The sequence below is a fragment of the Pimephales promelas genome, chromosome 5 (genome assembly GCF_988280905.1).
Source record: "Pimephales promelas chromosome 5, fPimPro1.hap1.1, whole genome shotgun sequence".
NCBI lineage: Eukaryota > Metazoa > Chordata > Actinopteri > Cypriniformes > Leuciscidae > Pimephales > Pimephales promelas.
In genome coordinates, this window is record NC_142773.1 from 24,060,975 (window position 1) to 24,087,815 (window position 26,841).

General features: G+C 36.8%; 4 protein-coding genes across 4 annotated transcripts in view; 2 read left to right on the forward strand and 2 right to left on the reverse strand.

Annotated features, from left to right (window-relative positions):
- The window catches only part of tep1 (telomerase-associated protein 1), a 26,593-nt gene extending 12,338 nt beyond the window's left edge, over positions 1-14,255 (reverse strand). The window contains exons 1-24 of the mRNA XM_089131153.1: positions 14,118-14,255; positions 9,791-10,315; positions 9,271-9,453; positions 8,707-8,856; positions 8,447-8,611; positions 8,096-8,233; positions 7,712-7,783; positions 7,479-7,600; positions 7,197-7,354; positions 6,991-7,100; positions 6,826-6,904; positions 6,121-6,313; positions 5,784-6,003; positions 5,507-5,659; positions 5,043-5,123; positions 4,813-4,934; positions 4,571-4,645; positions 3,453-3,599; positions 2,998-3,289; positions 1,694-1,815; positions 1,390-1,503; positions 1,188-1,305; positions 381-566; positions 82-266 (exon numbers count right to left, since the gene is read on the reverse strand). Of these exons, the coding sequence (XP_088987279.1) occupies positions 82-266; positions 381-566; positions 1,188-1,305; positions 1,390-1,503; positions 1,694-1,815; positions 2,998-3,289; positions 3,453-3,599; positions 4,571-4,645; positions 4,813-4,934; positions 5,043-5,123; positions 5,507-5,659; positions 5,784-6,003; positions 6,121-6,313; positions 6,826-6,904; positions 6,991-7,100; positions 7,197-7,354; positions 7,479-7,600; positions 7,712-7,783; positions 8,096-8,233; positions 8,447-8,611; positions 8,707-8,856; positions 9,271-9,453; positions 9,791-10,306 (3,701 nt within the window). The 5' untranslated portion in view covers positions 10,307-10,315; positions 14,118-14,255. The remainder of the gene's footprint in view (positions 1-81; positions 267-380; positions 567-1,187; positions 1,306-1,389; positions 1,504-1,693; positions 1,816-2,997; positions 3,290-3,452; positions 3,600-4,570; positions 4,646-4,812; positions 4,935-5,042; positions 5,124-5,506; positions 5,660-5,783; positions 6,004-6,120; positions 6,314-6,825; positions 6,905-6,990; positions 7,101-7,196; positions 7,355-7,478; positions 7,601-7,711; positions 7,784-8,095; positions 8,234-8,446; positions 8,612-8,706; positions 8,857-9,270; positions 9,454-9,790; positions 10,316-14,117) is intronic.
- Positions 14,256-15,827: 1,572 nt separating this feature from the next.
- On the forward strand, positions 15,828-18,953 carry LOC120465073 (mannose-binding protein A). The gene is made up of 5 exons (XM_039654673.2): positions 15,828-16,504; positions 16,907-17,103; positions 17,919-18,005; positions 18,317-18,400; positions 18,505-18,953. Exons 2-5 carry the CDS (start codon positions 16,917-16,919, stop codon positions 18,882-18,884), a joined length of 738 nt encoding a protein of 245 aa, XP_039510607.2. The 5' UTR covers positions 15,828-16,504; positions 16,907-16,916; the 3' UTR covers positions 18,885-18,953.
- A 68-nt stretch (positions 18,954-19,021) lies between these two features.
- cbln13 (cerebellin 13) lies at positions 19,022-20,867 on the reverse strand. Its single transcript, XM_089131154.1, is given in 7 exon segments — positions 19,022-19,643; positions 19,761-19,774; positions 19,776-19,890; positions 19,986-20,000; positions 20,003-20,044; positions 20,173-20,275; positions 20,278-20,867. Coding segments are annotated over 7 exon segments (717 nt in total). The 5' UTR covers positions 20,404-20,867; the 3' UTR covers positions 19,022-19,341.
- Positions 20,868-20,977: 110 nt separating this feature from the next.
- LOC120465072 (uncharacterized) lies at positions 20,978-26,386 on the forward strand. The gene is made up of 5 exons (XM_039654672.2): positions 20,978-21,758; positions 22,723-22,818; positions 22,906-23,011; positions 24,000-24,088; positions 24,382-26,386. Exons 1-4 carry the CDS (start codon positions 21,254-21,256, stop codon positions 24,055-24,057), a joined length of 765 nt encoding a protein of 254 aa, XP_039510606.1. The 5' UTR covers positions 20,978-21,253; the 3' UTR covers positions 24,058-24,088; positions 24,382-26,386.
- Positions 26,387-26,841: the final 455 nt, after the last annotated feature.

Here is a 26,841-nt window from a genome sequence, read left to right on the forward strand (position 1 = left end):
AATGCAACAACAGAATAATTATGAAATGAGTTTGCTTGTGTTTGCATTTAACAACGCATGTTACATCAGATCCTTCCTTACTTATAAGAGGTGTTTGGAGACAACTCCACATCATCTTTTCTTTTCCTCAGCCACTGAACAAGACAGCGCAGAAGCTGCTCAACACTGCAAGCAGACTGGCTAGCGTCTGTGGAGTAGGATATGGCATCACAAAGAGGGGCTTTCTTGTTTTTGACAGAGGTTTTGAGGGCCTGGGCCAGGGCAGCCTTAATAAAACAGAAGATATAAAGAGATATTCAGATGTAGTTCTAGTAATTCATCATAAATTTAGCATTAATACATGAAGATACAGATGGTTTATAGTACAAATGTACAGTTACCATGAACACAGTTTTGCCCTCTCCAGGTTTTCCCTCAACCATCAGAACTCCTCCTTTTTGCTGACATTCTTGAACTTTCTCTGTTGCCATAGAAATAAGCTTTGCCCTGCCGTGAAACTGCCGCTGTTGGGATTCCTGATGGACTTCCTGTTCTTTAATCTCTGAGATCAAATCTTCATCTGTCTCCTACAAAAAAAAGGAGAGAAAAAAAAATCCTGAAAATCACTACACTAATTAATAAGTGTAAAATAAGCACTGGGATGTATGGGGCCCATATGTCAAGAAAAAAAATTGAATCAAATAAATTATGAAATGTGTAAACAAAAAGAGATATGAATATATTTAACAATTTGATAATACAAAATAATCCAATAAAATATTGATAGATAATCAAATTGAAAATATAAATTTACCAGCTTGATATTGTAGAAATAATGGCATGTGACTATAAAGTGATTGGTAATTGAATATTTGCATGTTCTAATCAATGAAGTTGGGACCAAATAAACAGATTTCAGCAATTCTATATGTAGACTGCCGAATATCCCAAACCCAATATTTATATATAGAAGTAGAATACACTAAATATAGGTGAGTACTGAATTTAAAATTAATATTATATTTTCAATTTACTCATCTAAGATTATTTTTTAATGATTATATTGCAGACTATATTGCAGATCCTCATCATTCTTATTCATTGTTTAATTGATTTATCTTTCAAATGTTGTTTTAAACAGTGAGTGGCCCCAATAAAGTAGAGCTTATGAAAACAGTTATTTTCATTGGTTTTAATGAGACTCTGACCTCCACAAAGAGCTGCTGCACTGCTTCCCAGATATCCTCCACCGCTGCTCTCCCAAAGTCCTCCAGTCCTTTCACATAGGGCTTTCCATCCACCACCCCACCCCATTCACAGGGATAACTAAGACAATATGAAGCAGGGCACAAATAATAAATGCAATGTCATTCCTCATCGTGAAACGCAAAAAAAATGTGCAGAACTTACTTTTCTGTCACTTTAAACTCATTGTTCTGGATCCATGTTTTCAGGCTGCTCATTTTAGCTTCGGCTTCTTTGGATTCTGCCACAAAGTCTGTTTTCCATGCCACTGGCACTGAGCTAAACATACAAACACATAACATGTAGTTGATGTGACATAATGTACTTAAATCACATAGCCTCAGAAACATTAGCTGGCAACTGTAATTGTTTTTTGTCCATAATTTATTTCATTACATCAAAACTGACTGAGAACAGCCTGCAGAAACAAAAATGAATCAGATCTGACAAATGATGAATGAATGTCTACCTGGTGAGATGGGGAGATCTGAAGTAGAAGAACATGCGGCTCTGGGCAGAGTCTGGATACAGCGCTTGAAACTGTCGAATCTCCATTTCAGTAATGGATAACCCATCAGGCGCAGAGTTTAGCTGACAGAATGAAGCATGAAAGTAATTCATGAAACTTCAGCACAAGGGGCCCAAACCACTATACAGTGTCGTTTTGTACTGCTTTGGCTACATATTAGTAATTTAGGGATTAACCAATATTACAATTCTGCTGATACCAATAATATTAGCGGTTACAATGTTATGGCTAACCAATAAATGGCTTTGTCTAAATAAATTAAATTCTATACTATTTTGTCAAGATAAATCTTAAACTAAAAGTTAAATATAAAAAACTAAAATCATTTAGGCATCACAGCATAATTTTGAGATTTGCTAAACATTACATTAAATGGTGTTCGTAAACTATTTGTTCTTTGAAAGATTTTGTGAGTGTTAGAGTAAGGCAAAAGTAAAATACGTAATAGCATGGTAGCACTAATGTATTGTGCATCCCTGGTCGTTTTAAGTAAATACGTAAAAGACTGACTCTGAACATAGGGCAAGGGTATACTAGTATATAGTAAATAGTATACAAAAATATAGTAAAAACAATAATATTGCGAAATATTCTAATTTAAAATAACTTTTCTATTTTAATATGCAACTTATTCCTGTGATGACAAAGCTGAATTTTCATTACTCTAGTCATCAGTGTCCCTTTTTTTTTTTTTTTACAATTCCACTAATAGAAAGTTGAAATAGAAATTTTTACATTTTTTACCTTTCTTCTCTTCTCTAGCTCATACATTTCAACGTCAACTCTGGTGAATATTAAAAGTGCAGTAAGTGATTGATTTCTGAGAAACAATGTTGATATTTGAAATCAACCTAATCAAACAAACCCCTCCCTTCATTGCTCCACACCCAAAATGCACAAACACACAATGCAAGAGTGGATGTCTCTTTGTCATAGCTGAAGCAAAGCAAAATAAATCTTCACCAAAAACAGTGTAGTCTATTAGTGTTCTATAGTCTTTCTTCAGATCTCTCTCTTGTTCACTCTCTCTCCTCCCCCATCATGAGTGTATAAATCCCCTACGGCTGATTGGCTACAAGTGTGTTGTGATGCTCGGTCCAATCCACTTTCAACAAAATTTCTCATAAATCGCTTACTGCACATTTAAACGAAGTCGTAGACTCTTAGAAATGCAGCACATGACTAATCACCTGTATCAAAATTTTGATAAAAGTATCTATCAGATAAATATATGAAATTATTACCCAGTTGTATTGAGGAAGTTCAGGTAGTGAGGTTTGGGGCGGCACTAGGCCATATCTCTCCCCCAGAATCCCCAGCAGGAGCTGGCTGCGGCAGACCTCCGATAGACAGAGCTCCACAGCACGGTTAGACTCCTCCTCCGTAACGCCCCAGCGCAGCTCCACTTCCTGCAGGTACAGATAGTGTGCCGCTGCCCGCCTTCTGAGCTCTGGAAACACACTACGCACAAGAACATCCCTCTCTGCATGCATGTCCCTGAACGTAGAAGAGATGAACACTCGCACACCTTTCCATCTGTAAAGAGAGAAAAGAATAAAAAAGAGAATTGACAAGGAAAAATTTTGTTTACCATTTCATTTCCAATGTACGTATATATGAACCACAACCAATTTAGACAAAGTGATTGACATACATTTTGTTTATTACAAGTAATTTATGGATATCTGTATGGCCTTACCTGAACTTTGGTGTTGCTGGAAGTGGGATGACATCAGCAGCACTCTCAGGTTCAGTTTTGCGCCCCTGTGGTGGAGGGATTTTATAGACTCTGTCCATGTGCTCCACGTGCTGCAGCATCCTCGAGGAGCCTCTCTCGGAGACAAACCTACAATCACGAAACGGAACTGAATGAACAACTGAAACAACTCCATTATCGCCATTATCTCTGATAATAGGTTCAAGAGCAGATTGTAAAGTTGTAGAATGCTTTATGTAAAGAGCAAAATACATTGTTGTTTTCAAATCAAACACAAGGAAAAATGTTTATAACTTCTATTTATTTGCAAAATGTCAGTCAAAATGCGAGATGGGGGCTTCTATGAACATTTTTGTGAACAAGGCAGAGTTTGAAAGCGATTCATTGAAACGGACAGTTCGAATTTAACTGAACTTACAAACTCTGATATGTTTTAACAACTGAAGTTTAAAATAATTCCACACCATTTAAGAAACAAATAAACAAAAAACATATTAAGATCATTGCAATATTCAAAAGTTTGGGGCCTTTAATGAAATGGACCTGAAATGTATTTGTGTTGTTACAAACAAAAAAGAAAGAAAGAAAGAAAGAAAGAAAGAAAGAAAGAAAGAAAGAAAGAAAGAAAGAAAGAAAGAAAGAAAGAAAGAAAGAAAGAAAGAAAGAAAGAAAGAAAGAAAGAAAGAAAGAAAGAAAGAAAGAAAGAAAGAAAGAAAGAAAGAAAGAAAGAAAGAAAGAAAGAATCATGTGAGACTGAAGACTGGAATAAAGTCAGGTGGAAATCACAAGAACAAATTAAATGAAAATTAATAAATTAATTAAAGTTTTTAAAATGTTTTTTTTTGTTGTTTTTTGTTTTGTTTTTTTAATCCAGCCTTGGTGAACATCAAGACTTCTTTCAAACGCATTAAAAAAAATCTTACAAAACCCAAACTTTTGAACAGGAGTGTATTTTGTGAATACGTCCTTCACTAGCTCTTACTGCCAACTACGTTTTGTTTTGTTTTTATTTATTTTTTTCCAAAAGAAAATCATCTTAAATTTTTACATGAGAGAGAATATTTATTGAGTACAACATGGGAATGAACAAAAGATCTTACTTCAGGATCTGCTCACTAAACCCACAAAGTTGTACTCTGCCTGATTCCAGTCTTTGTTGAATATCATCTGGGGACCTGTTAAAAAACACACAATACAAGATTTATTTGCAACTATGGCAAATTTTGACACATTTATGTTCCAAACAGCAGAACTTTCAAGGAAACATAAGCAGTTGCTCTTATAAAAGCAACTCAATTTCAATTTTGGAAATTGGATATAGAAGTTGTTTCACAAAACGTACGTTTTTCCGAGCAGCACCTCTATCACAACAGCATCAGCGTTAGTATCTTGCCGATAGTTATTGATATCTGCCATTAAAGCCCCGTTGGTGTAGCAAGTTTCAAACACAATTATACGATCCAGCTGTGTGGAGAGAGGATTCAACAGACATGCCACATATTTTTACCCATATGCAGAAATTTGTGCAAAAACGCACCCTGGTATAACCATAAATACAAAAGGGGCTCACACCTTTGTCTTCTCTTCAGTCAGCTTTGCAAAGAATGAGGATGAAGTTTTGTATTCAGATTCTACATCGCAATCGTCCATTTCCTAAGAGAGGGAGGGACAACGAGAGACGAAGAGTATAAAACACAAAAAAGATGACACAATCCAAAAATTTTCTTCAAAGTTTTTGTTATTATACGATATTGGATATTTAACTGTGTACGCTTATCAAGAGTTTTTACATTTAAAAACACTAATCATTTAATACCGGCATTTAAAGTGATCTTCAGCCAATCTAAAATTGAATATCAATTTTTCATACTGCACATTACACTTCACAAATCATGTGATTTTATTTTCTAGTGTTTTATTTTTTTATAAATAAAGTGAAACACTTATTTCAGTGTTTTGTTTTCATTTCAATTTTATTTAAAACAGAAGCCTGTTTGATTCTAAAGTTATATCCACAATAAAAGGGAAATCCTTACTTTAATTTGGTTCATTGCTTGTCTCACATTATCCAGAAGGACGTCAGACTTCAACTTTAACTCCTGTAAGTCTTGGAATCTATTCAGTAGGACTTGGGAATCTTCACTGCAGTAGTTAATCATCATGCATAAAAGCAGCGCGGCTTCCTGGACCTGCAGACGCAAAAGAAATATACTTCACAATATGTTTCATTTTGACTAGAAGCTTAATTTCATAACAAACTATAGTAATCATTTATAACACAAAAATATAAATCCACAGATGCTCATATCTGACCGATGCTGAGAGTTTATCGCTGTCAATGTTATCGGTGCTTTCAGGGGGCAAGCAGAAATCCTCAGCGCCACTGCAGTCTTGATCATCTGATGAGTAACAAGAACAGATCACAAGAGTCCGTCCAGGGAGAGGGGGGATGTTGTACTTGCAGGAGATCTGCACAGCTTTCTCCAAAGCACAGCAGTACTTCTTCAGAAGCTCCTGAGTGTACAGTCTCTGACTAACAAATTACATTACAAAACAACAACAACAACAACGTCAGTTTAGGAGTAAAAAAACAAAACTCTATCATGCGACTTATAATATGTAAAAGTTTTCTTTAATAATAAATACACACTTTGCTTTTCTCAGGAGATTGCGTTTGACATTGAATATGCGGTAAACGAAGGGCACTCGCATTGTAGCTCTCAGTCTCTTGCGTGTTGTTGTGTCCCAATTGTGTCGGTTGAATTTTTTGCTCTTTGGAAATTTCTTCAGAATGTCTTCTAGGATCACTTTGGAGCCTGGCACCTCGACCGCAGGCCCACCAACTGAAAGGGGAGAACATGTTGCTTAAACTTCCTCAAGAACATGTCAATAAAAGACATTTACATTAGAACATTGTGATTCTTTTCTTGATGAAATTGTTTTTTAAAACCATGGTTTGTATATTTAAACACCATAAACAAACTGTACACTACTGTTCAAAAGTTTGCATTCTGTAAGATTTTGGAAAAATTTCAAAATAATGAGCATTATGAAATTAATTCCTTTGATGAATGAATTCTGATCCTTCAGAAATCAGTGTAACATGCGGATTTGCTATGCATGTAACAGTGATACATTTTTTTCAGGATTCTTTGATGAATACAAAGATTAAAACAACAGCATCAATTTAAAATAGATTAAATAAAAGTTATAAGCCAAGCAGGACCAGTTTTGGATCAGTATATTTTCCGTGATAAACAAAAAAAGTCTTGAAACTAATTTTTAATAACCTCTATAAATCAGATGGAAATGATAGTTTGAGAATGGAACACAATCACACTGAACACCAACTTACCAAATTTACTGAGCTCCAAAACAACTTTATAAGCAGACAGGAAACGGAAGGGAAACTGTCTGCTCTTGATTACAGCGTTCTGTAAAATTAATTTAAATCTGTAAATGAATTGATCGTCTTATATACGTTCAAGTTACCGAAAATCTGAATTTAAGAATTGCTCACCTTCGAGGTCAGTCTGTTGAGGATCATAGAATGATGTTTCTCACTGATACCCGTAGAAATCATGTTCCTCAGGTTTCTCAGCATTGCCATAAAAGGAAGAGACTTTCCATCTGAAATTACAAAAAAAAACATATACGTAAGTATGAGTAGATGTTCAAGAATTAAGTACATTATGGACCCAGTGCATCTTGGACCCTAATTCACACCGATGAGTTTCTCCCAAGTGGCAGCTTTGTTTCCCTCCTGACTTAGTTTGCACTCCCATGTGTCCGGTTGCTTAAGTTTCATCCGTTTTCCTGCTCTCTCTCTTTCCCAGACGCCACTAAGACCACTGCGAGAGAAGGCCTTCAGATCACTTGGGTATCTGCAAGCAAAAACAGGTAACAAACATGGTCACTCATGGCTGAAAGTTACACTGGACTTAGCAATCAGTTCACCAACATTAAACAGATTTGATTAAAATATATATGCCATTTTGTAGGACTAACTTCTTTCCCAGAATGGCCATGACATGTTCTGCAGATTCTTTGATGTGAAGGCGCTTTATCATCTTCTTCAAGTTGAATTCACTCTGTTTTTTATCCTTTGTAGCACGATTCTGGCTCTCCAACTATATAATAACAGACAGACTAAATCAAAAGATGTTCAGAAGACATTTTGATGTGCAACAAGCATGTGCAATGTTGTTACATTGAAACAGATGAAACTAAACAAAGCTCACATATTGTTTGAGAATTGAATCGTCCACTCTGACAAGGTCACCCCACATTTTCCACTGTGCAGCAGAGATTTTCTGAAAGAAGAGGGTGGAAAACAAAAGCAATTTAAAAGTTATGTGGAAAGAAAAAATCTGAAAGAAATAATGTAATCATTGTATGTTGGTAGAATATGTGCTTTTCTAAAGATGTATGATACAAAAGGATCAGACAACATGTAAAAAATACAGGATTCAAAATATCTTAAAAAAATAAACCTGGAAATAAACAAATTAAAGACTATATTAAAACTTTAAATGGAACAATTTAATTTAATAAAAGAACCATGTTCAGTAAGCCCCCTGTATCTATAATATTAAATATTAAGTGGGTTTTTTTTTACATATTACCTCTCCTTTCTTTCGTTTCTTATTGTGTTTGCAGCGATGCTTCCGTGTATTGTATTTGGCCAGCTGATATTCAGTGAACTGCTTAAATTTATCCACTAGAGCTTTTTTCAGGCAGGAGGGTAAAGATTTACTGAAACACTGCACAAACACATTTAAAAAAATCATGAAAAAAAACAAGCTCAACAAACAAAAACAATCATTATAATAATAGAGTAAAGCAAAATAAAATCCTTATTTGTACATCCACCATAATATTCTTTATAGTACCATATAAATGTATATGAATATGGTGATAAATTTAGGACAGCATAAAATAAAGGACAGCACGATATTTACTATTTTAACACTTACCATGCTATAGATTCTTGTCAACTCCAGCCAATCAGATGGCAGCTGCACAGCAGCACAAAAGTACCTTCTCAGGTGTTGCTTGGAAGCAGGCAGATGGGCCGCCAGTGCTAGTAAGAAGTTGGCTGTGATTCGAATGTTTAGTTCCTGCCTAGTATAGACTGCAACCTAAAACCAAAGCAAATATGCAAAAACATACACGTTGACAACATAACCACCTGACAACATAACCTGCATACACTCACACATGCAAAATCACCAACCTTCAGTAGAAACTCTGGGTCTTCTGTGGTAATCTCTGTGGCCAGGTTCTTAATAATGCTCCACACACTCGTCTTCTTATCCCAGTCCTTCTGGCCTGGGGTACAGGTTTTATTAACCAGCGAGCAGCAAACCATATTTAGCAGGTTGTTCTGATGGACAAACAAAAGTCCATGAAGAAACATTGTCTGACTTCACATTCACATTCATTATGTGGAGTAAGAATGATTACAAATAAGTTTGGTCAGTAGGATTTTTTTGAATGACCACGTAACACTGAATAGCTGCTGAAAATTCAGCTTAGCCATAACAGGAATAAATTACATTTTAATGATATGTAATATGTAATGATATGTAATAAAAGATAATGATATGTAAAGTGCATTCATATTAAAATAGAAAACAGAAGTAGGATTACTGTTTTCACTGTAGTTTGGTTTTGATCAAATAAATGCAACCTTGTTGAGCATAAGAGATAAATAAAACTAAAAAATGAAAAACATACAGTAGGGTGAGCAAATTATTAATCATTAATTAAACCACAGAACTGTGACCATTTGACGCACCTTTCGTTCCCTCAGTTCCACAAGTTTTTCATCCTCACTTGCTTCAATCACCCCAAATTCCTCATGAGGAGCAAAAGTCTGCTCCCCCTCTCTATCTAAATCCATATCCAAAACAGGGATCTCAGAGGAGAGCATCTGGTCTTCCACTTCTAAGCTTTCCATGGAAGGCATCCTGATGGCATCCTGTTAAGAAACAATATAAAAGACAATATAATTAACTAGATTTGTATTTCCTGTTTATGCAGAACAAAGTAGAAGTCTCTCATCAGAGTTGTCTTAACCGTAATGTGCTTTCTTAAGGTTTTTCAAAGTGGTTATAGTTGGATAAACAGATGTACGACCTAAAGATTCAATTATTAATAAAATGTTTGTATGCTTAGTAGTTGAGTTGAATTAGTAGCAATGCTTAAATAAAAAATATGAATACAAATTTGTAAAGAATTAAAAAAATTAAAAATAATTATGCTACATTAATTCACGTACAATTTTACAAAGCATTATGGCGTAAATTACTCTATACCTGTCTGTGATCCTCACTATATCCCAGCGGGCCTTCAGGTGAGAAAACCATGTCTTCCACTTCTCTCTTTTCATTCGTGTCTGCTTTATTCTCATTTGAAGGTGACAGATAGGGGCAGAGTGTTGGGATGACACTGGCAGTATTTTGGGAGCAAGAAAGTAAAGGATTATGGGAATAGGTGAAGGTTAGAGAGGATGAGACTGGAGGGTGGAGTGGAGGCTCAATTAGGAGTGTATTCTTGGTGCTCAGCAGAGAGGAATTAGAGGACATCATTGTGGATGAGAGAAGAGATGAGGTGGCCATGGTGGAGGACAGGCTGGTGGGCTGGAGTGCTGGACATGATGAGAATGTGGAGGTCTGATTGACCCAAGATGGAGATGTGTACTGATGGTCAGACAATGCTGAGCCAGCTTGAGTCAGAAACCGGTTTTCCAGCCTTGGAGTGCTATAGTTTAGCTGTAGTCTGGCATCCATATTCACCTTCAGATCAGACTGAAGGGGAGCCGGAGCCTTCATGTCTGCTTGCTTGAAGAAAGGAGAAACATACAATGTGTTTTTTTTTTGTACAATTCTTGAGATTTTGAACAAAATATGCAACAAAATTTTATCTGCAAATTAGATTTTAAATAAGAAACTCGAATCAGAGATGAAATAAAGTTCTTATTCTTAAAGTTATTTTAACATTTTCAAGTTCAAGGCATGTTTATTTATATTGCACATGTCATACACTAAGGCAATTCAAAGTGGTCACTATCTACTAACCCTCAAATTGCTACAAACCTATAAGAACACTTTTAAAGATTATATTTTGAATAATGTTGGTAACCAAACAGTTGGACCCCATTGACTTCCATAGCATGGGGGGGAAGAATACTATAGAAGTCAATGGGTTCCATCAACTGTTTGGTTACCAACATTCTTCAAAATAGCTTGTGTTTTGCAGAATAAATTCATACAAGCTTGAGGGTTGTGAATAATTTAATTACAATTTTTGGGTGAATTTTTAGTATTTTGTGCTAACTGTCATTGTAAGAGCCACCTGTACTGTAAGTCTCCCATGTGTTCTTCGTTATGGTCTGGTCTCATTCATAAATATTCACTGCACTCGGATTGTAGGTTGGTGGGCGTGTCCACCGGGGTTTTGGGGTGGAAGTGATAATGGTTTATTTGTTTGCTTCACCTGTTCACTTGAGTTCAATGGGGCTTTGACAGAGAGAAGGAGCGCACTCACACAGCACTTTTATGACTTTATAAAAGCAGTAGCCAATCGGTTATACTTTTACATGTTGAAGAGTAGGCCTAATAAATGAGTGAACTATCGTTGAGTGGAACTGAGTTTCTGCGCGTCACAGTGTTTTCAGTCTCTCTCTTTTTCTATTTTCAACACAAGCCATTTTCTCCTCTGCTAAAGAAACTCTTTTAAAAGTCCTTGTCCGTGCTCCTAACAATTTTGACCTTAAGACCTCTTCTAAGGGTTAAGATACTTTCTGAATTCCTTTTTTCTTTACTAGGATTTTTTCTTTAATTTTAGGAGTAAACATCCACATTTCGAAGAATATTCTTAGAATTTTGTTACTAGGAGCTACTCTTTGCACTCATGAATACAGGCCCAGGTCTTTGCTAAGAGGGGACAACATTTTTCAATGCCAGCTGCCCTGCCAAGGAAAGATTTTGCCCCTATTGGCTATATGGAACCCTGTCACAAATTGTAAAGAAATAGTTTGTTATTTAAGATAATTTGCCTCATTATAACTACTGTAATTGTAAAGAAAAAAAATCTACCGCATGGGTGAAAAGGCCTAATAATAATATGGTTATTTTGTCAACCATAAACATGTCAAATTTTCAAAGATTTTCTGTCTAAAGGTTATGCAATTCAGAATCACTACATTGACAAGGTGTGTCTTATGCAAACAACAAACGTAAAGTATGTAGACACACCACAAAAAACAAACAATAGTTTTCTCCACTCCTTTTCACCCTTTCACCGAGTTTATTTAAACTTTAAGTATGCCTACTGGTGATAACTACACAAATTTCCCTATAAACTGCATATGAAATACTAGCTGTGTCCCAATGTGAAGGCTGCATCCTCCGAAGTCCGTATTTGAAGGACGGTTGGCCGTATTTGAAGACCGATTGCGTCACAGCCGCGCGACGAAGTACGTCCCAATTCAAAGGCTGCATCCGCGTAGTCCGCATTTAAAGGCCGATTGCGTCATCTCGGTGGGATGAAGGCTGTCCCAATTCAGTTATGCATCCTCCGAAGGCCGTATTCGAAGGCCGGTTGCGTCATTGCAGCGCGACGAAGGCTTACCTAATTCAAAAGCGACGCCAAATGCACCCTTCATTTCCCCGTGAAAGGAACGATACATAAATGGACACTTCGCGGACTATCCTACCCGATCCTACCCCATAAATCATTGCGCGGGTGACGACAGCATTTTTATTTAAAAAAAGGGTGGCCGAGAGTTCAGTGGTGGACGGCAAATTCACATTTAAATGTAAAAGTATTATGTTTTTATTTACTCAAATAGCCAGAGAAACCAGTGTTAAGAGCCAAAAGTTTTTTGTTTGTTTTTTTCGTTTTTTTTCCTTCTTATTATTCATCTTAACTCATTCGTCAGCATTGCATGGTTTTGTCAAGTGGAAATGCGAAAACGGCTTTTATAGCCTTGTATTGCATTTCTTGTACATTGTATTTCTTTATTATTCATTATTTCATTATTTTATGCAACTTTAAATGTGTACACAAAAGAGAATTCATGGCTCTGGATATTTGTTTATTTTTGTAAGGGTCTGTGAGTGTTTGCAAGGTTGATACATTTAAACTATAATATACTTTTGTTTTGTGTCGTTTAATGTAAAATGTGTAGTGTTGTGGTCCTGTGAGGGAAAAGGGTAGGCTACTTCACATTTGTACATGAATACTATCGCAGTATGAAGTTCCTTACATTCTCCCACTGGTTATTTTAAAAATTAAAGTAACAAATTGTTGGTCCATTGTCACAATATTAACAAATTGTTGCTAACTTCAACTTCGTCCCATATCAAAGTGCGCACCTGAAGCGCTCGGACCGGTCTAGCCTGCGGAGGATTGTTCTTGTCGCCTAGCAACTGTGACTGACAGCTGACGACGACGAGCGGGAGTACGTTTGCACTGGACTTTTTATATTTGGTTTAAAATATTCAAATAGGAATGACAGCCTGTATAAATATATTCACGATGGTCCATTTAGACAATAAAAAGAAAACCCTACAAAATCGTATGGTACGATTAACATTTGAATAGGCTATTGGCTATATGTGCCTATGTTTTATCATTATTATTTTTTAGGCTATTTCATTACAATATTTACGTAGGTTAACACCCAATATTTGAACAGTTTACAGTGTAATCTGGCTATTCAGGACGCAGCCTCTAGCATTAAACCAGCTCTGGCCAACTCTTGAGCCGAAAATACATGACTCGAAATATTTTTTTAGTGGTTATGTGAATTGAAATTATGTGATTTTATATATATTGCCCCTCATTTAAAGACAGGTCAATATAAAACATAAAATTTCCAGTAAAATATAAAACAACAAAATGACAATAGCCTTTCTCCATAGCTGTTTACTCAGTTTCATTAAATGAATGATCAGGGTGGCAGCTGTACTCTCGCTCCGTTGCTTGGCGCCAGGAGCAGTAATAGGGAACACCTGGTTGCGCAATTAGGAAATCCCACGAAGGCTACATGAAGCGTCCTTCGAAGGCCAAATAGACTGCATCCTTCGAAGTCTACAGCCTTCGAAGTACGCAGCCTTCACATTGGGACACAGCAAATGTGATATCCCCTTTTCTTGCTGATGGTAGCAGTGTCTTTCGAACTGGATGTGATGTAGCTGCTAGCCTAAAGGTGCAGATACTGCTATCGTTACGCGCCCGTCGGATTGGAATCTCTCTTCAAGATTTCGGTAGGCACTTGCTGTCGATTGGAGTGCGGGTCAAAGAGCATCCTCTATCTCAAGCTGATATAATGAATGAAGAACAATAAAAATGTGTTTTCGCAATGTCGATTTTTATGCCACCACGCAAATAAAACAAATTCATCACCGTACTCCGGCTCATTTCATGTTTCACGATGGTAAAATGTTTACACACGACATCCGCACACGTTAAGCACGCAGTATGTCTAACACTGACTGCAGTGATTACATGAAAGTTGCCCTGACAGCCGAGCAACGTCACTACTCTGTTGTAAACAAACTCGCACTATATTTGGATTAGCCTATTACGTGCGACACGTTCAGTGGTGTGTCACTAAAAATAAAGACATAAACTCACCTTTTAATGCTTCGTGAAGTGTTGGTGAAAATGAAGTAAACCGGTGAGCTGCAGAATTCAAATAACCAGAGAAACTTGTTAACTTCCTCACCTGTCATGTCATGACTATGTCACTACCGTAATGAACCAAATAGATGCATTAAAGATGGGTGGAGGCGTCTCTAGTGTTTCTCCATACTCTTCAGCAGTCACATGAGTGATTTTTAGTTTTGAAGGCTGTGGAAATTTCTACATGGCTCTATTAAACTGGTAGCTATGTAATTGAATGTTGTTGTAAAAAAATGTTCAGTGACCCACTTTTGTATAGATATAGACATTACATTTGCATTCTTTAATGCGATGCTTAAATGTTTACATTTCAATAGCTACATTTTATAGGGGTCATGCCTTGAACAGCATTGTTTTATTGTTTTATAATGTTTCCTATAGGGTGAACTTAATAATTATTAAATTGCCATAATTAAGAAATAAAAGGAGTATTTCCTATTGTAGCCCTTATTTGAATGCTTTGGCTGCATCTGAAAACAATGCTTTCTTCAAAGGATGCATTCCAAGGTATAAAGTCACCAAGGAATGTCCGAATCCAACGTTAGCTTCACTTCCTGTCTCATGAGATCCATCCATCATATCATCATCATCATATCATACAGTGGCATTTCTTGTGGGGGTGGGTGGGAGTGCCCCTGTGACCCAAACTTGGACCCCCTTGCCTTGTGACCCCCCACCCACCCCCCCAACTCAAGGTTAGGAGGGCCTAATCTCCCTAAAAGCACATTGCACAAGGATATCCAGAGAGGAAGAGCTGTATTTCAGAATATCAGATTTACAACAATAAAGCCCCTCAGATTTAAAGCAAGAAGACCTTCCTCTCTTCAGTCCCGTGTGTGATTTTAGTCTTGTGGACTTGTTGGACAACAGACATTGGGTGTCACCTGGACTCCTCCATTTAAATGGTAAGTACCCGAATGTTATTTTAAAATGAGAAGCATTGCGGTAAGTTAATAAAACAAGGAAAACACAGGAACAGTGAACCTAAAAAAGTGGCTTGAACTTATCTATTAGAGACATTAAACAGATGGCGATACACATTATGTATAGTTAAGTGAATTAAATTCATTTATATCAAGATTTACAAACTGATCATGGCAATTTTGTCTCAAAATATTATTTGGGCAAGCTTTAAGATTTTGCTAATAAAAAGTATTTGTATGAGAAACTTGTGTCTGTACCCCTGAAGCAAATATTTCCTGTTTACTCCGTACCCTTTCCTCTATATTCTCACAAGACTAATGAATATGGGTCGAAAGGATGTGTTTTGTGCTGACTTAAGGGGGACATTTTGGGATCAGGTCACATTAGAAAAGTATGCAGCTTTTCAGCATAACTGCATAGAGACTGTGGTTCATCGAGGTTCATTAACAACTTTATCCTGCAACACAGTCTTGTTCTCCCTTATGAAGTTTTTTTTTTTTTTTTTTAGTTTAGGAAACAAACTATAGAACAAACTATAACATCCTGTCTACACCGGGCATGAGCACTTTATTAATTGGTAAAAAAAAATGCTCTGGTTCTGATGACCAATGTCATAAGTTTAGCCTTTGCACTTCTGAATGAAATAAACAAACCCATGACTTCAATCCTATTTATCCTTAGAAAGAAGGTTAATCATTAATGTTTACTCAACAATTGGATCTTGTTTTATAAAATTTAAAGCAGTGTCAAGTATTTTTTGTGTTATTTGGATTCATCAATGGATTCATCATATTTTTCACAAATTAGTGATAGGCTATTGATCCTGCGATTTCTCAGCAGTTATAGCTAGCCTAAATGTGGTATTTGAATATCTAGTTGATAAAAACACACAGACATTTTAGTAACTTTAAATAAGTAACCAATATTCCTATCAATCAGTGAGTCCTCAGATTTAAGATAGGCCTAGACCAAAAGTGTATAGGCCTATTTATGCAACTAGTAACAGATAAATAGTTTAATGAGAAAAAAATATCTTTGGAACAAAAATATTTGATGTCCTGATGTTATTTCAACTGTTCAAACACAGTTGCATTTGCATTGGACAAACACTGAGCACCTATCAGGAAGCAATCTACCCGTTTCAAGACTCAGTGACCTAGATCGTTTAGTCATAAATCATGTGTCGTATTTCATTACATTTCGCAGATAGGCTAAATTACGGGAAAGAAAAACAAAAGACTGATAGAACTATACAGATCTAAAAATGACACTGTATAAATAAACCTAGGCTAATAGTTTGTTTCTCTTTTTGTTTTGTCATCGAACGAACTCTGATCTGAGTTACTACTACGTCATTGAAATCTGCTGAAGGGTCTGTGCATGCATTGGTGCTGATCGACAGGCCTATTCTGTTGGTAAGATCCATATGCCTTTTGAAGTATAAATGTCTGTAATTTGTATTATTTGTCCCGTTTTTGTATTCACTGAAAAGGATTTTGTATTCACTGTTGGGCAAAATCGTTTTTTAGCATTCAATAGAGAACTGAAAAAATATGAGACAAAAAGTTACATGTATTTTTCTTAATTTAGGCTAGCCTACTTTCTTGTTACTTTAAAGTAGGCTAAACTTGTTTGAAATCACTAAATACTTTTAGCTATATCAAACCTATTTCTGTTATTAAATATAATTATATTGACAGAGGAATTTGGAAAAGTGGAAAAAAAAATGTATAATTTGAACTGAAGAATGCGTGTTTGTTCTCTGACGGCTGAACAACAACAGCATTGCAGAAACCTAAATCTTGCCATTTCCACAGTGAACAGCAGATGGCGCTGTTAAAGCATCACCTCTGTGCTGCGCTGCTCCTAATGGAGTTTGTGCTTCTACTAGCTGCATCTGAAAGTAGCTGTCCAGCTTATGCTGGGGTGCCGGGCATACCTGGTCACAACGGCAGCCCTGGCAGAGATGGAAGAGATGGGTTTCCTGGACCGAAAGGAGAAAAAGGAGATCCAGGTTAATGCCCCCCCCCCCCCCTTGTTGGCTTTATTGTGTTCAAAATTGATTGAGTGGTATGCTTACCTTTGTTTCGTTTATTCATTTATATAGTACCTTACTGACTACCACTGTAGTTCCATAGTGCTGTACATTACAATTAAAAAACCAGCAGACATATTGACAAACAGAAAAAAAGAAAACATCCATGTACTACTGTACTTAAAAGCCAAAGAATACAGATACACCTTTAAATGGCACTTAAAAACATTTAAATTTATGTAGTATCTAACATCCAACGGTAACTCATTCCACAATCTAGGACCCGCGACTGAGAAGGCACGTTCACCTTTACATTTATTCATTTAGCTGACGCTTTTATGTCAGAGGTCGCACACCTAGGGGTTAAGTGTCTTGCTCATGGACACATACATTGGTGACTCAGAGTAGATTTGAACCCGGGTCTCTCACACCAACGGCATGTGTTTTATCCACTGCGCCATCACACCTTTAGTTTTGAGATGTAGCTACACAGGGAACAGTTAAAAGAAACTTGTTTGCTGATCTTAATCTTACACCCACATTTTAGGGCTTATAAAGCTCAGCTAAATATTCGGCATGGTGCAATTCCATAAAGTGCTTTAAAAACATACAGCAGAATCTTATACTGCATCATAGAATTGGTAGCCAGTCTAAAGAAGATAAGAAGCGAGTAACATGGTCCGTTTTCCTACCATTCATCAAACAACCTGTTTGTTTGATGAATGGTAGGAAACCAACCTTGTTCTAAAGCTGAAAGATACACACACACTCTCTCTCTCTCTCTCTCTCTGCAGGAGTTGGTGCACATGGACCCCCAGGGAAAATAGGACCTGTGGGTGTTGTTGGTCCTAAAGGAGACAAAGGAAATCCAGGTCTGCCAGGTAAAATTTAAACAGTAATGTGTGTGTGTGTGGTCATTATATTTTTTTTTTACAAAACAGAAAAAAACTATTAATTGAAACAAGTAAGGTGTCAATATTTTTCTTGTCTGAAAACAGAATACAAAAGTCAGTCAGTCAAAAAAAAACATATACGGTCTATGTAAAATTAATGATGCTGAATTAAGATCTAGACTGTCTGTGATCGAGTATTTTTCTTCTTAATTGAGTTTACATAAAGTACAAGACAAAATCTGTAAAATATTTTTCTTCCACACTCTACTTCTGATTTTAACTCTGGTATTCTTTTACAGCTACTGGTGTTCAAAGTGCATTAGTACAACAACTTCAATCAGATGTCAAATACCTAACTGACAGACTCACTGTAGTAGAGAAAGGTACTCATACATAAATAATGTTTACACCACATTTTTTGTTCATTCATGTAACAATATTCTAGTACAATTCCTTTTTAAAAAAAAAATTTTGTTTTGTTTTTTAGTCCTAGGATTTCAAATGTTCAGGAAACTGGGACAGAAATATTATGTGTCCGATGGGCTACAGGGAACTTTTGAGAAGGCACAGAAGTTCTGCTCTGACGCTGGTGCTAAAATTGTCCTGCCAAGAAGTGAAGATGAGAACAAAGTTCTAACATCATTGCAAGCTGCCCTCGAGTCTACTTACGTATATGTTGGTGCAACTGACAAACAGAAAGAAGGGCATTTTGTGGATATGAATGGCCAACCTTTAACTTTCACCAACTGGAAAGAAAATGAGCCAAACGATTATAATGGGGCAGAGGACTGTACAGTTATTTACAAAAATGGTGTATGGAATGATATTAACTGTAGTTCCGAGTGGCATGTGGTGTGCGAACTGTAAAACAGATTATGAATTGTTAGTGCTCTGATGTTTGAATGATAAAGGAATAAAGAAAATCTTGTAAACAGAGGATTAGCCACATAAAAACTCCTAGTTTTTGATTTTTCAGTATCATAAACATTCAGGTGAGTAGTCACATCTGGATGTGTAAATGTATTTATACCATAATCAAGACTAGTAAAATAATGACACATTGACCAGCTTTTTGTGTGCTAAAAATGAATTTACTGCATACTGATATATTACAAATGGCCTGAAGAAAACTCATCAACAAAAAGAATGGAGATACAGTTTCGAAAATGTTTTAAGTTTGTTGTCATTAGAGAAGCTAATGACAATTTTTTTAATGTTGTACAATGTTCTCTTCCTTTAATGTAAATATCACTCAAATATTATTATTATCCCTATGACACGAGTACATTTTTTTGTCACATTCCATTCTGAATTAAGTGGAACCTCACAAAGGGAAAAGCAGAAAACCACTGAAACTGGTATAGCTGTTTTCATCATCATAAACCCAACTGTTCTCCCACAGCTGTGTGCACACTTCATCACCCTTTTCCAGTGGGAGAACAACACCATTGAAAACCATTGAAAATCCTTAAAGCTGTTCATTAGCATTGGTCTCAGGCTTCAGAAAAAACACAGAGCATTGGATTTGATTATTCTTATGGAGACTGGCTGCCGCTTTGTTAAAAGGGTGAGCATGAGCATAAAATCTGAAGAAATAGACTCCTTTCACTGGTGCTATGAAAGTACCTGTAAGACACATACACAATGTGAAATCAGAAACGGTAAAGAAATGCTTTTAATTTGAAAACGATTTACTTTCCACAACAATTAACATAATAAAGAAATGTGAACAGGACAGGTTACCAGTGTTGGAGTCATGCATTTCCAGTGTTAGTGAAAATTTTTTGGTAGATCAGGGTTTTCTGAGTTTCCAAGGGTCCAATGTATTGGGATCCAGATGCCAAAAGTCCAACTGAAAAGGCAATCTTTTTGGCTGTGAAAAGATAAGTAGACTTGGTTATTTATTTTGTTCATATTAATTTACACTTGGTTTTAGATATAACTCATAGAATAATTATTTCCATTTACCTTTATTCTCTGCCTAGATTCAAGTTTATCACTTAAGGCTTTTGTGAAAATCCTTAAAGCTGTTCAGAAAGAACATTTCATAATTTTGTTATAATGCCACATTGGTTTTTATAATGTGTTGGGCTGGAAATGATTCAGCAAATCAATGTGTCTTGAAAATAATCGATGTAGATAAAAACCTTAATGCCTTTACTCTTTCTCTTAAGTTCTTTCAGTGTTTCCTCTGTGGCTCGTAGCCTTTCCTCAATGTCCTTTAGCTGTGCTGATGTAGTTAAATCGTGTGCCAGTGAGAGACGCCAACACAAAGCAATAAAAGCATCATAGTCATAGCTTTGTATGGCTGATTTTTATGTTGCATGTTGAATTTTGCACAGTTTTGGGGCAATACTGAACCAGATGATGCTGTAAAAGTAAACATGACCTTTGTATTGTTTGGACTTGCAACACTGACCCACAAAAGCTTTGGATTAATGTGTAGGCTATTTGTCGCAAATGTCACAAATAATAACTTTTACAGCAATACCTCTACTGCACATTATTCAGTTTTCTTTTGCGTATATTCTTTATAGGAAAATGCCTCAATGTATAATCATGTGGATTGTGATGTGAAAGATTCCCAGCTTGAAATCAGTGGTTTGTTCAGAGACAAGAGATTTTTATTTTATTTCAATAGTTATTAATTAGTTTAGTATTGACACAAAATAAACATATAAAAACAAATGTACATAGCTAGTAGCCTGTAACAGGTATAAACATTATCAATACTAAAAATAAATGAATAAATATAAAAAAGGTCAGGCTATAAAAAGGGAACACAATTTTGTGACGTCGCGTAAAATACCTTGTTACGGATGACATCTATCATAATATTTAATTCTCAATTTCTCACTAATTAATTCACTTTTAAATAAACCCACTTTTCAAATGCGTCTGCTCCTCTATTGGATAAAAAGTTAATTTAGAGCGTGAGGTCACACTGTCGGTTGAACGAACAAGGAAAGAGGCCAACTTCCGGTATGGTGCGTTGCTGCCGTTGAACAAGGACCATAGTCTGCAGCGAGGAGTACTTGGGAAAATGCGGTAGGCAGTTGTCATAACTGAAAGCGAAATAAAACTCAGCACTTCTTAGTGTTATCATTACGACTTTAAAATAAATGTGGCATATGGTTGTATGGCCTAAGGGCTTTGTGACGGAAGCAATCGGGTTAGCTGATCAGTCATCGATCGATCGGTATTAGGGAGTGCGCGAGCTCTGCGCGCGGGTGAACATGGGGACGAGATCGAGCCGTTTACACGAGGAAGCTGCTTCGACACCTTTCGATAAAGATGGTATCAAGAGAGAATCCTGCCGACGAATCCAAAGCACCAGGCCCACTAGTCTCATGGTGGAGTTCTCCGGGAGTTTTGATCATGACTCCGAGACGAACCGCAGCAGGTCGGAGGAGGGTAGCGACTCGGACACCGGGCAGCAGGCGAGCAGCGATGGCAGTCCCGCCGACCGCCACACATCCCCGTCGCTGAGCAGCCAGGCCTCGCCGACGGACGAGAACGGAGCCGATGAGAAACGCGAGGAGGATGACAGTCCTGGAGGCCCTGTGGGCGGAGAGGAAATAGGCCGTGCACCGCAGCGCACTTTCTCGGAGCGTTTGCCCAGCGGTCGCCATTCTTCCACCGGTGGAGTCACGACGAGGTCCGCCCGGCTGAGAGGGACCCACGCACGGCCAGTCTCCGAGGCGTGGATCGGCCTCTACAGGCTCAACAACCGCCACGGTGGTAAGTTAAAGAGCAGATTGTTTCGTCGCTTCGACAGTCATTTCAAACGTTACACCCTGTTAAATCTCCGTTCTTCAATTTAAACCTGCACTGTTTACAGTGAGTGATAGGCAAATATACATTTAACAGGTTTGGCCGGAACTCAACAGGTACATATATTATGTATTAAACGAAATAAGCATATACTTAACCGTGTTTCTGAAAAAAGGATAGTTCAACCCCTAAAAATTGTGTCATTACTCATCTCATGTTGTTTTAGATCTATTTTACTTCAACAGAATATTGTAGGTAGAATGACTGCCCTGGTCCCCGTTCACTTTAATTCAAGGAAAGTGGCTGCAGTTGCCAGTGTCTTCTGTTCGACTAATTTTGTTTTTAACTAGTTGGCTTAATGAAAGTTTGGTAACAACTTTTACCAAAAGTGGTTCCATTTGTTAGCCTTACTCATCTGGTACTACTAACAAAGAATTATACTTATAAATCATTAATAAGTTAATGCTTTAAAGGACCTTATTGTAAAGTGTTACTGAAAGTTTATGTACATAATAAAATGGACAACAAACCCAGGGTGACTGGTATTTAAGTGATTTTATTCTGTTTTAAAGCATATAAAATATGGAAGGTGATTAAAATAGATTAATGGTTCTGCACGAGACTAATGAGCTTGCTACACCATAATTAGGCTTTGGGGACTTTATAGACGTTTCAGGCATTCCTGACAGGATGATCTATGATGGATTGAAACGAAAAGACCAAAGTAAATCCAGTTTACTAATGATGTCTGTGTAAATCGTTTTTTTCACTATATTGGTCAGATGGCCATTGTCCAGCCAGAGGGTTCAGAAAAGTGGGCCACATGGGTGCAAACTCACCCGTCTATTACTTTGACAGGCGTGCGTTTAATGAGATCCTTTCTGTATCCATTTTGCATTGCTTAGATTTTTTTTTTTTCTCTCCTTACCAGCTATTCGCTGTCCCTTTTGCACCAAGCCGTTCCCTGGAGGGCGGATCGAGGAACACCTTTTAAGTTGTTTAACTTCTCCACCTCTCCCTTATAACAGTAAGCCTCCAATTAGTTTGTATCACCATTTTTCTTTCATCTGCTAATATCTTAGTTATTAATTGTTGTATATTCTTTGTCCAACAGCGGATGTGCTTGCTAAGGACAGTGGTGAGTGCTCTATCTGTCTTGAAGACCTTCTACAGGGAGAAACCATTGCTCGGCTTGCTTGCCTCTGCGTTTACCATAAGAGGTAATTGTAAATTACACTATATAGGGGTGTCCGCTTGCATAAATTCCCATATTGATAATTATTCGATTAATTGTTAACCAACCTTAAAGCGAAGCGGGTGGTGATTCTAAACTATCACGTTACTTAACCACTTGCTTAACCAACACAAAATAGGTGTCAATTTAAAGGCTAGAAACTTGGCTTTACAGTGAATATAGGGAATATGACCATCACTTAACCAGTGCTTTTTAATTTGTTGGCATATTAGAAGTGCTCTATTTTCATAGCATGAAAAAGTAGTAGTCACTGGTAGAGACTAGAGGAATTAAGACTAATAAAAGAAGATAAAAGAAAAAGTTTTGCCAGTGACAGTATTTATATAATTAATGATGCACGTTTTTTTTTTTTATATATACATTTTAGTAATCATTGCAAAAAAAACTGTTTATATAAATATTCTGTTTATTTATAGGCTACTGTAATCTATGTATAGTACCAGTCAAAAGTTTGCACACATGAATAGAAAAGTGTGACTGGTACTGCACTATAATATACACTCTTGTTAGTGTATTATAATATACACATAAATAATATCGGCCAATATTTCAATATCAGGTTTTTTTTACTCCCTAATATCAACATCGGCCCCTAAAAATCCATATCGGTCGGGCTCTTGCTTTTGACTTTAAGTTCCGCTGTGTAGGCCGATTGGTGTATGACATCAAAGTACCGTGAAAGCGAATAGATCAGATGTAATAAACCACAGAATGCTAGTTTCATTTTTCTAAGCATATCTGCTGCACATAAGCCGCACGCACCTCAAAATGATGCACTCCAATGACCTCACTTAATCAAACATCAATCATTTTTATTGATTAAATCATTATCAGCAATTAATCATTTGTCGATTAATCGTTAGCATCCGTTAGGCTAACCATTCTTTTACAAGAATTAATCATGTACAAATGAATGCTTTCAAATATGTAATGGTGGATATTTCTCTAAATAGCTGCATTGACACTTGGAGCAAAGTGAAGCCATGCTGCCCTGAGCATCCTTTTGATTGATTCATGTTCACGTGCAATGACAATGACTCAGGTGAGCTTGTTTGTTCGACTAGATTTTTTTTTTTTTCCAAAATGTCATGATTTACTCACCTTCATGTTGTTCAAAACATGTATGACTTCTGCATGTATAAAGATATTTTCAATAATCAACATTAGACCCCGCTCTTTGATTGTATGGTCCACAATTTTTCGAAATATCTATTTATTTTGTGTTCCAGATAAAAATGCATACAGATTTGTTAGCATGTTTGAGTGAACTATAACATTATTTCATTTTTTGTTTTTCTATTTATTTTAACTTTTTTATTTTTTGCTTCCTTCTAGGAGCCTATACCCCCTGGCAGGTGCATATATTTTCTGCTGAGATGATTGAGAGAAAGAAACAAAAACAAATAAGAAGCATCAACACTTGTGGTCCTCTTAATCAGTCTGGCCCTGAGTGAGCCTGGCTTTAACTATCTGATGTGACTCTTGAGACTTGGCTTTCCTCTGCTCTACAGCACCTGAGCGGACGCCGGGTTTGCTCTGCTTGCCTTTTATATTTAGCTCTTTAACTTTAAAACTCAAGAGTGAAACTGGTAAACTGAAAAGAACTTTAAAAAATAGTCATATGTAAATATGGAGAGAGGAAAGTTAAACATGGAACGCCTCTGTCTCCGCGTGGACATCTTGATCTCCCGCAGTGGCGTGGCGTTAGGGTTCTTTTACCATGGGAACGTGGCGATCTGTCATTAATGCTGGGCTTAGCCTGCTGGGGTTGCTTTGGCTTGAATGAACTACTTGAGGTTATTGGGCAGATCCCGAATGAACGCAAATGAGTTGTACATGCGTAAATATTGCACAGGATTACCTAAGAGGCATGATGTTTTATATTTCGACTGATACGAAATGTTTTTGGTATTAATCTATTTTGTTTACCCTTTTCCTTTTTGTTACTATAGGAACATTTCAGAGGCAGAGTGAAATAGATTGAAACTACCATGAATAGTGACTTTTCTATCATTGAGGCAAAACTCTCATTACCACATCAAGCTCTTTTAACCTCTTCATCTGATTGATTTTACTCAATTGAACTGTACATTTGTTAACAGATCAGAGCAATACTTCCTCTAGATAGATTAATGGACGTGTTATTGGTTGCAGTGAAGTGTGTGTTTAAGTGTGTACTCGTGCTGAAGATTTTGACTTCTGAGCTGACTCCGTGTACTGCTCTTGGAGGGAAAGTTGTGTGCAGGAGATGAAATTGCTTTTCTGCATCTTAGACGTGGCCGGCTAAAGAAATCCTGTCACTTTACACTTTTTACACCAGGCCTTCTCTGCATTGAATGAGGCCATCTGTGGTGTGGAGATGTATGTCAGGCGCAGTAATGCCATATGGCGCGTGCTTTGCCTGAAGATGGTGATTGAGAACAGATGAGGGGTAATTATGACGATGTCATCGACCCCCTTAAAGGCAGTTTCCTTAGACAGCCCTTCACAGAGATGCTTGTTAAATATTTCAGAGGATTTTTTTTTCCATGTTTTGGGCTTTATGGGGTTATTTGATTGTGGGTGGGTGTTATGTTCATTATTCTATTGTGTCTTGTAGCGGTCAGTTGGTCTGTTACCTTTTTGCCTTCGCTCAAGGATTCATATTTTGAGTGGTAAAACCTTTGAATGGTGATTTCCTTGCCTCTTCAGAGCGGTGTCCTCTTCTACCGTTGAAAGTATTGCAATTTGTTTCCTTTACATGACAGTTTTAACGGTTCTTTCCAATTGAAAACGCAAGAAATGCCAAATGTTTTGTGTTGGTGTAGTGCATTGTGGAGTGAGGGAAAGTATTGTCAGAATATTTTGACATCTTTTAAGCTCTGCAAGTTAGCTTTTGCCCTTTAACTTATGTGGTGCCATACCTCAATATTCATACTAAACTAACTTGGGGCTTAGCTAACTCCAAAGGTGGTTTGATTCTTTTTCTTGAAATATATATATATATATGAATATACACACACACACAGTATGAATGCTATAGAAAGTTCTGTAATTATTCAGTGCTCTTTACCCACTTGATCTTGTGTTTTTGACAGTTGTCAGTCAAATATGAATGAGTTGGGAATGTTCTTTAGGTCAATATGATTTGCAAATATTCTCATCCCCAAACACGGACAATCTGCCTTCATTCTGCTAAAGAACAATTGAGTATTTATTTATTAAAGTGTAAATATGTATCGCATTTCAAAATGGCTTTGTCTTTTGTTTGTCCATGATGCTGTTTCTATGCCTAAATCTTTTGTATGTCTGAAAAATTGTTTTTATATGTATTTTTTACAATAAATATGCTTAAGTGTGATTGTTGTGCTTTGGTTCATCTTTTCCTAAGTTAAGATTGTAGACTCTAAATGGATTTTGTAATGCAGTTGCACATTTATCTCAATAGTAAATATTTTGAATTCTGTCAAAAAGGAAGCCATTGTGCTTGAGTTATGAAGTGTCAAAATCTTGAATAACCTACATTTCGACAACTTGTTGCACTTGCATTTTGTGGTTGAATTTGTGAAACTCGTTAACCCTGGTACCCCCTCCTACACACACACACAGACAAACCAACATGGCCAAAGTATACTTCCTATTAATCTACTTGTATAAAACAATCAAACAAACAAAAAAAAGAGAATACAACTGTTAAAAGATTACACACTAGAATTGTGATTTAATGGTGTACTCATAAAAATGTGCTGAGAAAGGAAGCCAATGGTTTGAACTTTTACATTAGCAACGTTTGGCCGATTGTGTGCAATCAACTTC

Excerpts from the sequence above, each read along its gene's own strand:
- LOC120465073 (XM_039654673.2), top strand. The coding sequence starts at position 16,917 with ATGGCGCTGTTAAAGCATCACCTCTGTGCTGCGCTGCTCCTAATGGAG. Across the intron at positions 17,104-17,918 it reads AGGAGAAAAAGGAGATCCAG|GAGTTGGTGCACATGGACCC; the intron begins GTTAATGCCCCC and ends CTCTCTCTGCAG. Across the intron at positions 18,006-18,316 it reads AGGAAATCCAGGTCTGCCAG|CTACTGGTGTTCAAAGTGCA; the intron begins GTAAAATTTAAA and ends ATTCTTTTACAG.
- LOC120465072 (XM_039654672.2), top strand. The coding sequence starts at position 21,254 with ATGGGGACGAGATCGAGCCGTTTACACGAGGAAGCTGCTTCGACACCT. Across the intron at positions 21,759-22,722 it reads GCTCAACAACCGCCACGGTG|CTATTCGCTGTCCCTTTTGC; the intron begins GTAAGTTAAAGA and ends TCTCCTTACCAG. Across the intron at positions 23,012-23,999 it reads CTCTGCGTTTACCATAAGAG|CTGCATTGACACTTGGAGCA; the intron begins GTAATTGTAAAT and ends TTCTCTAAATAG.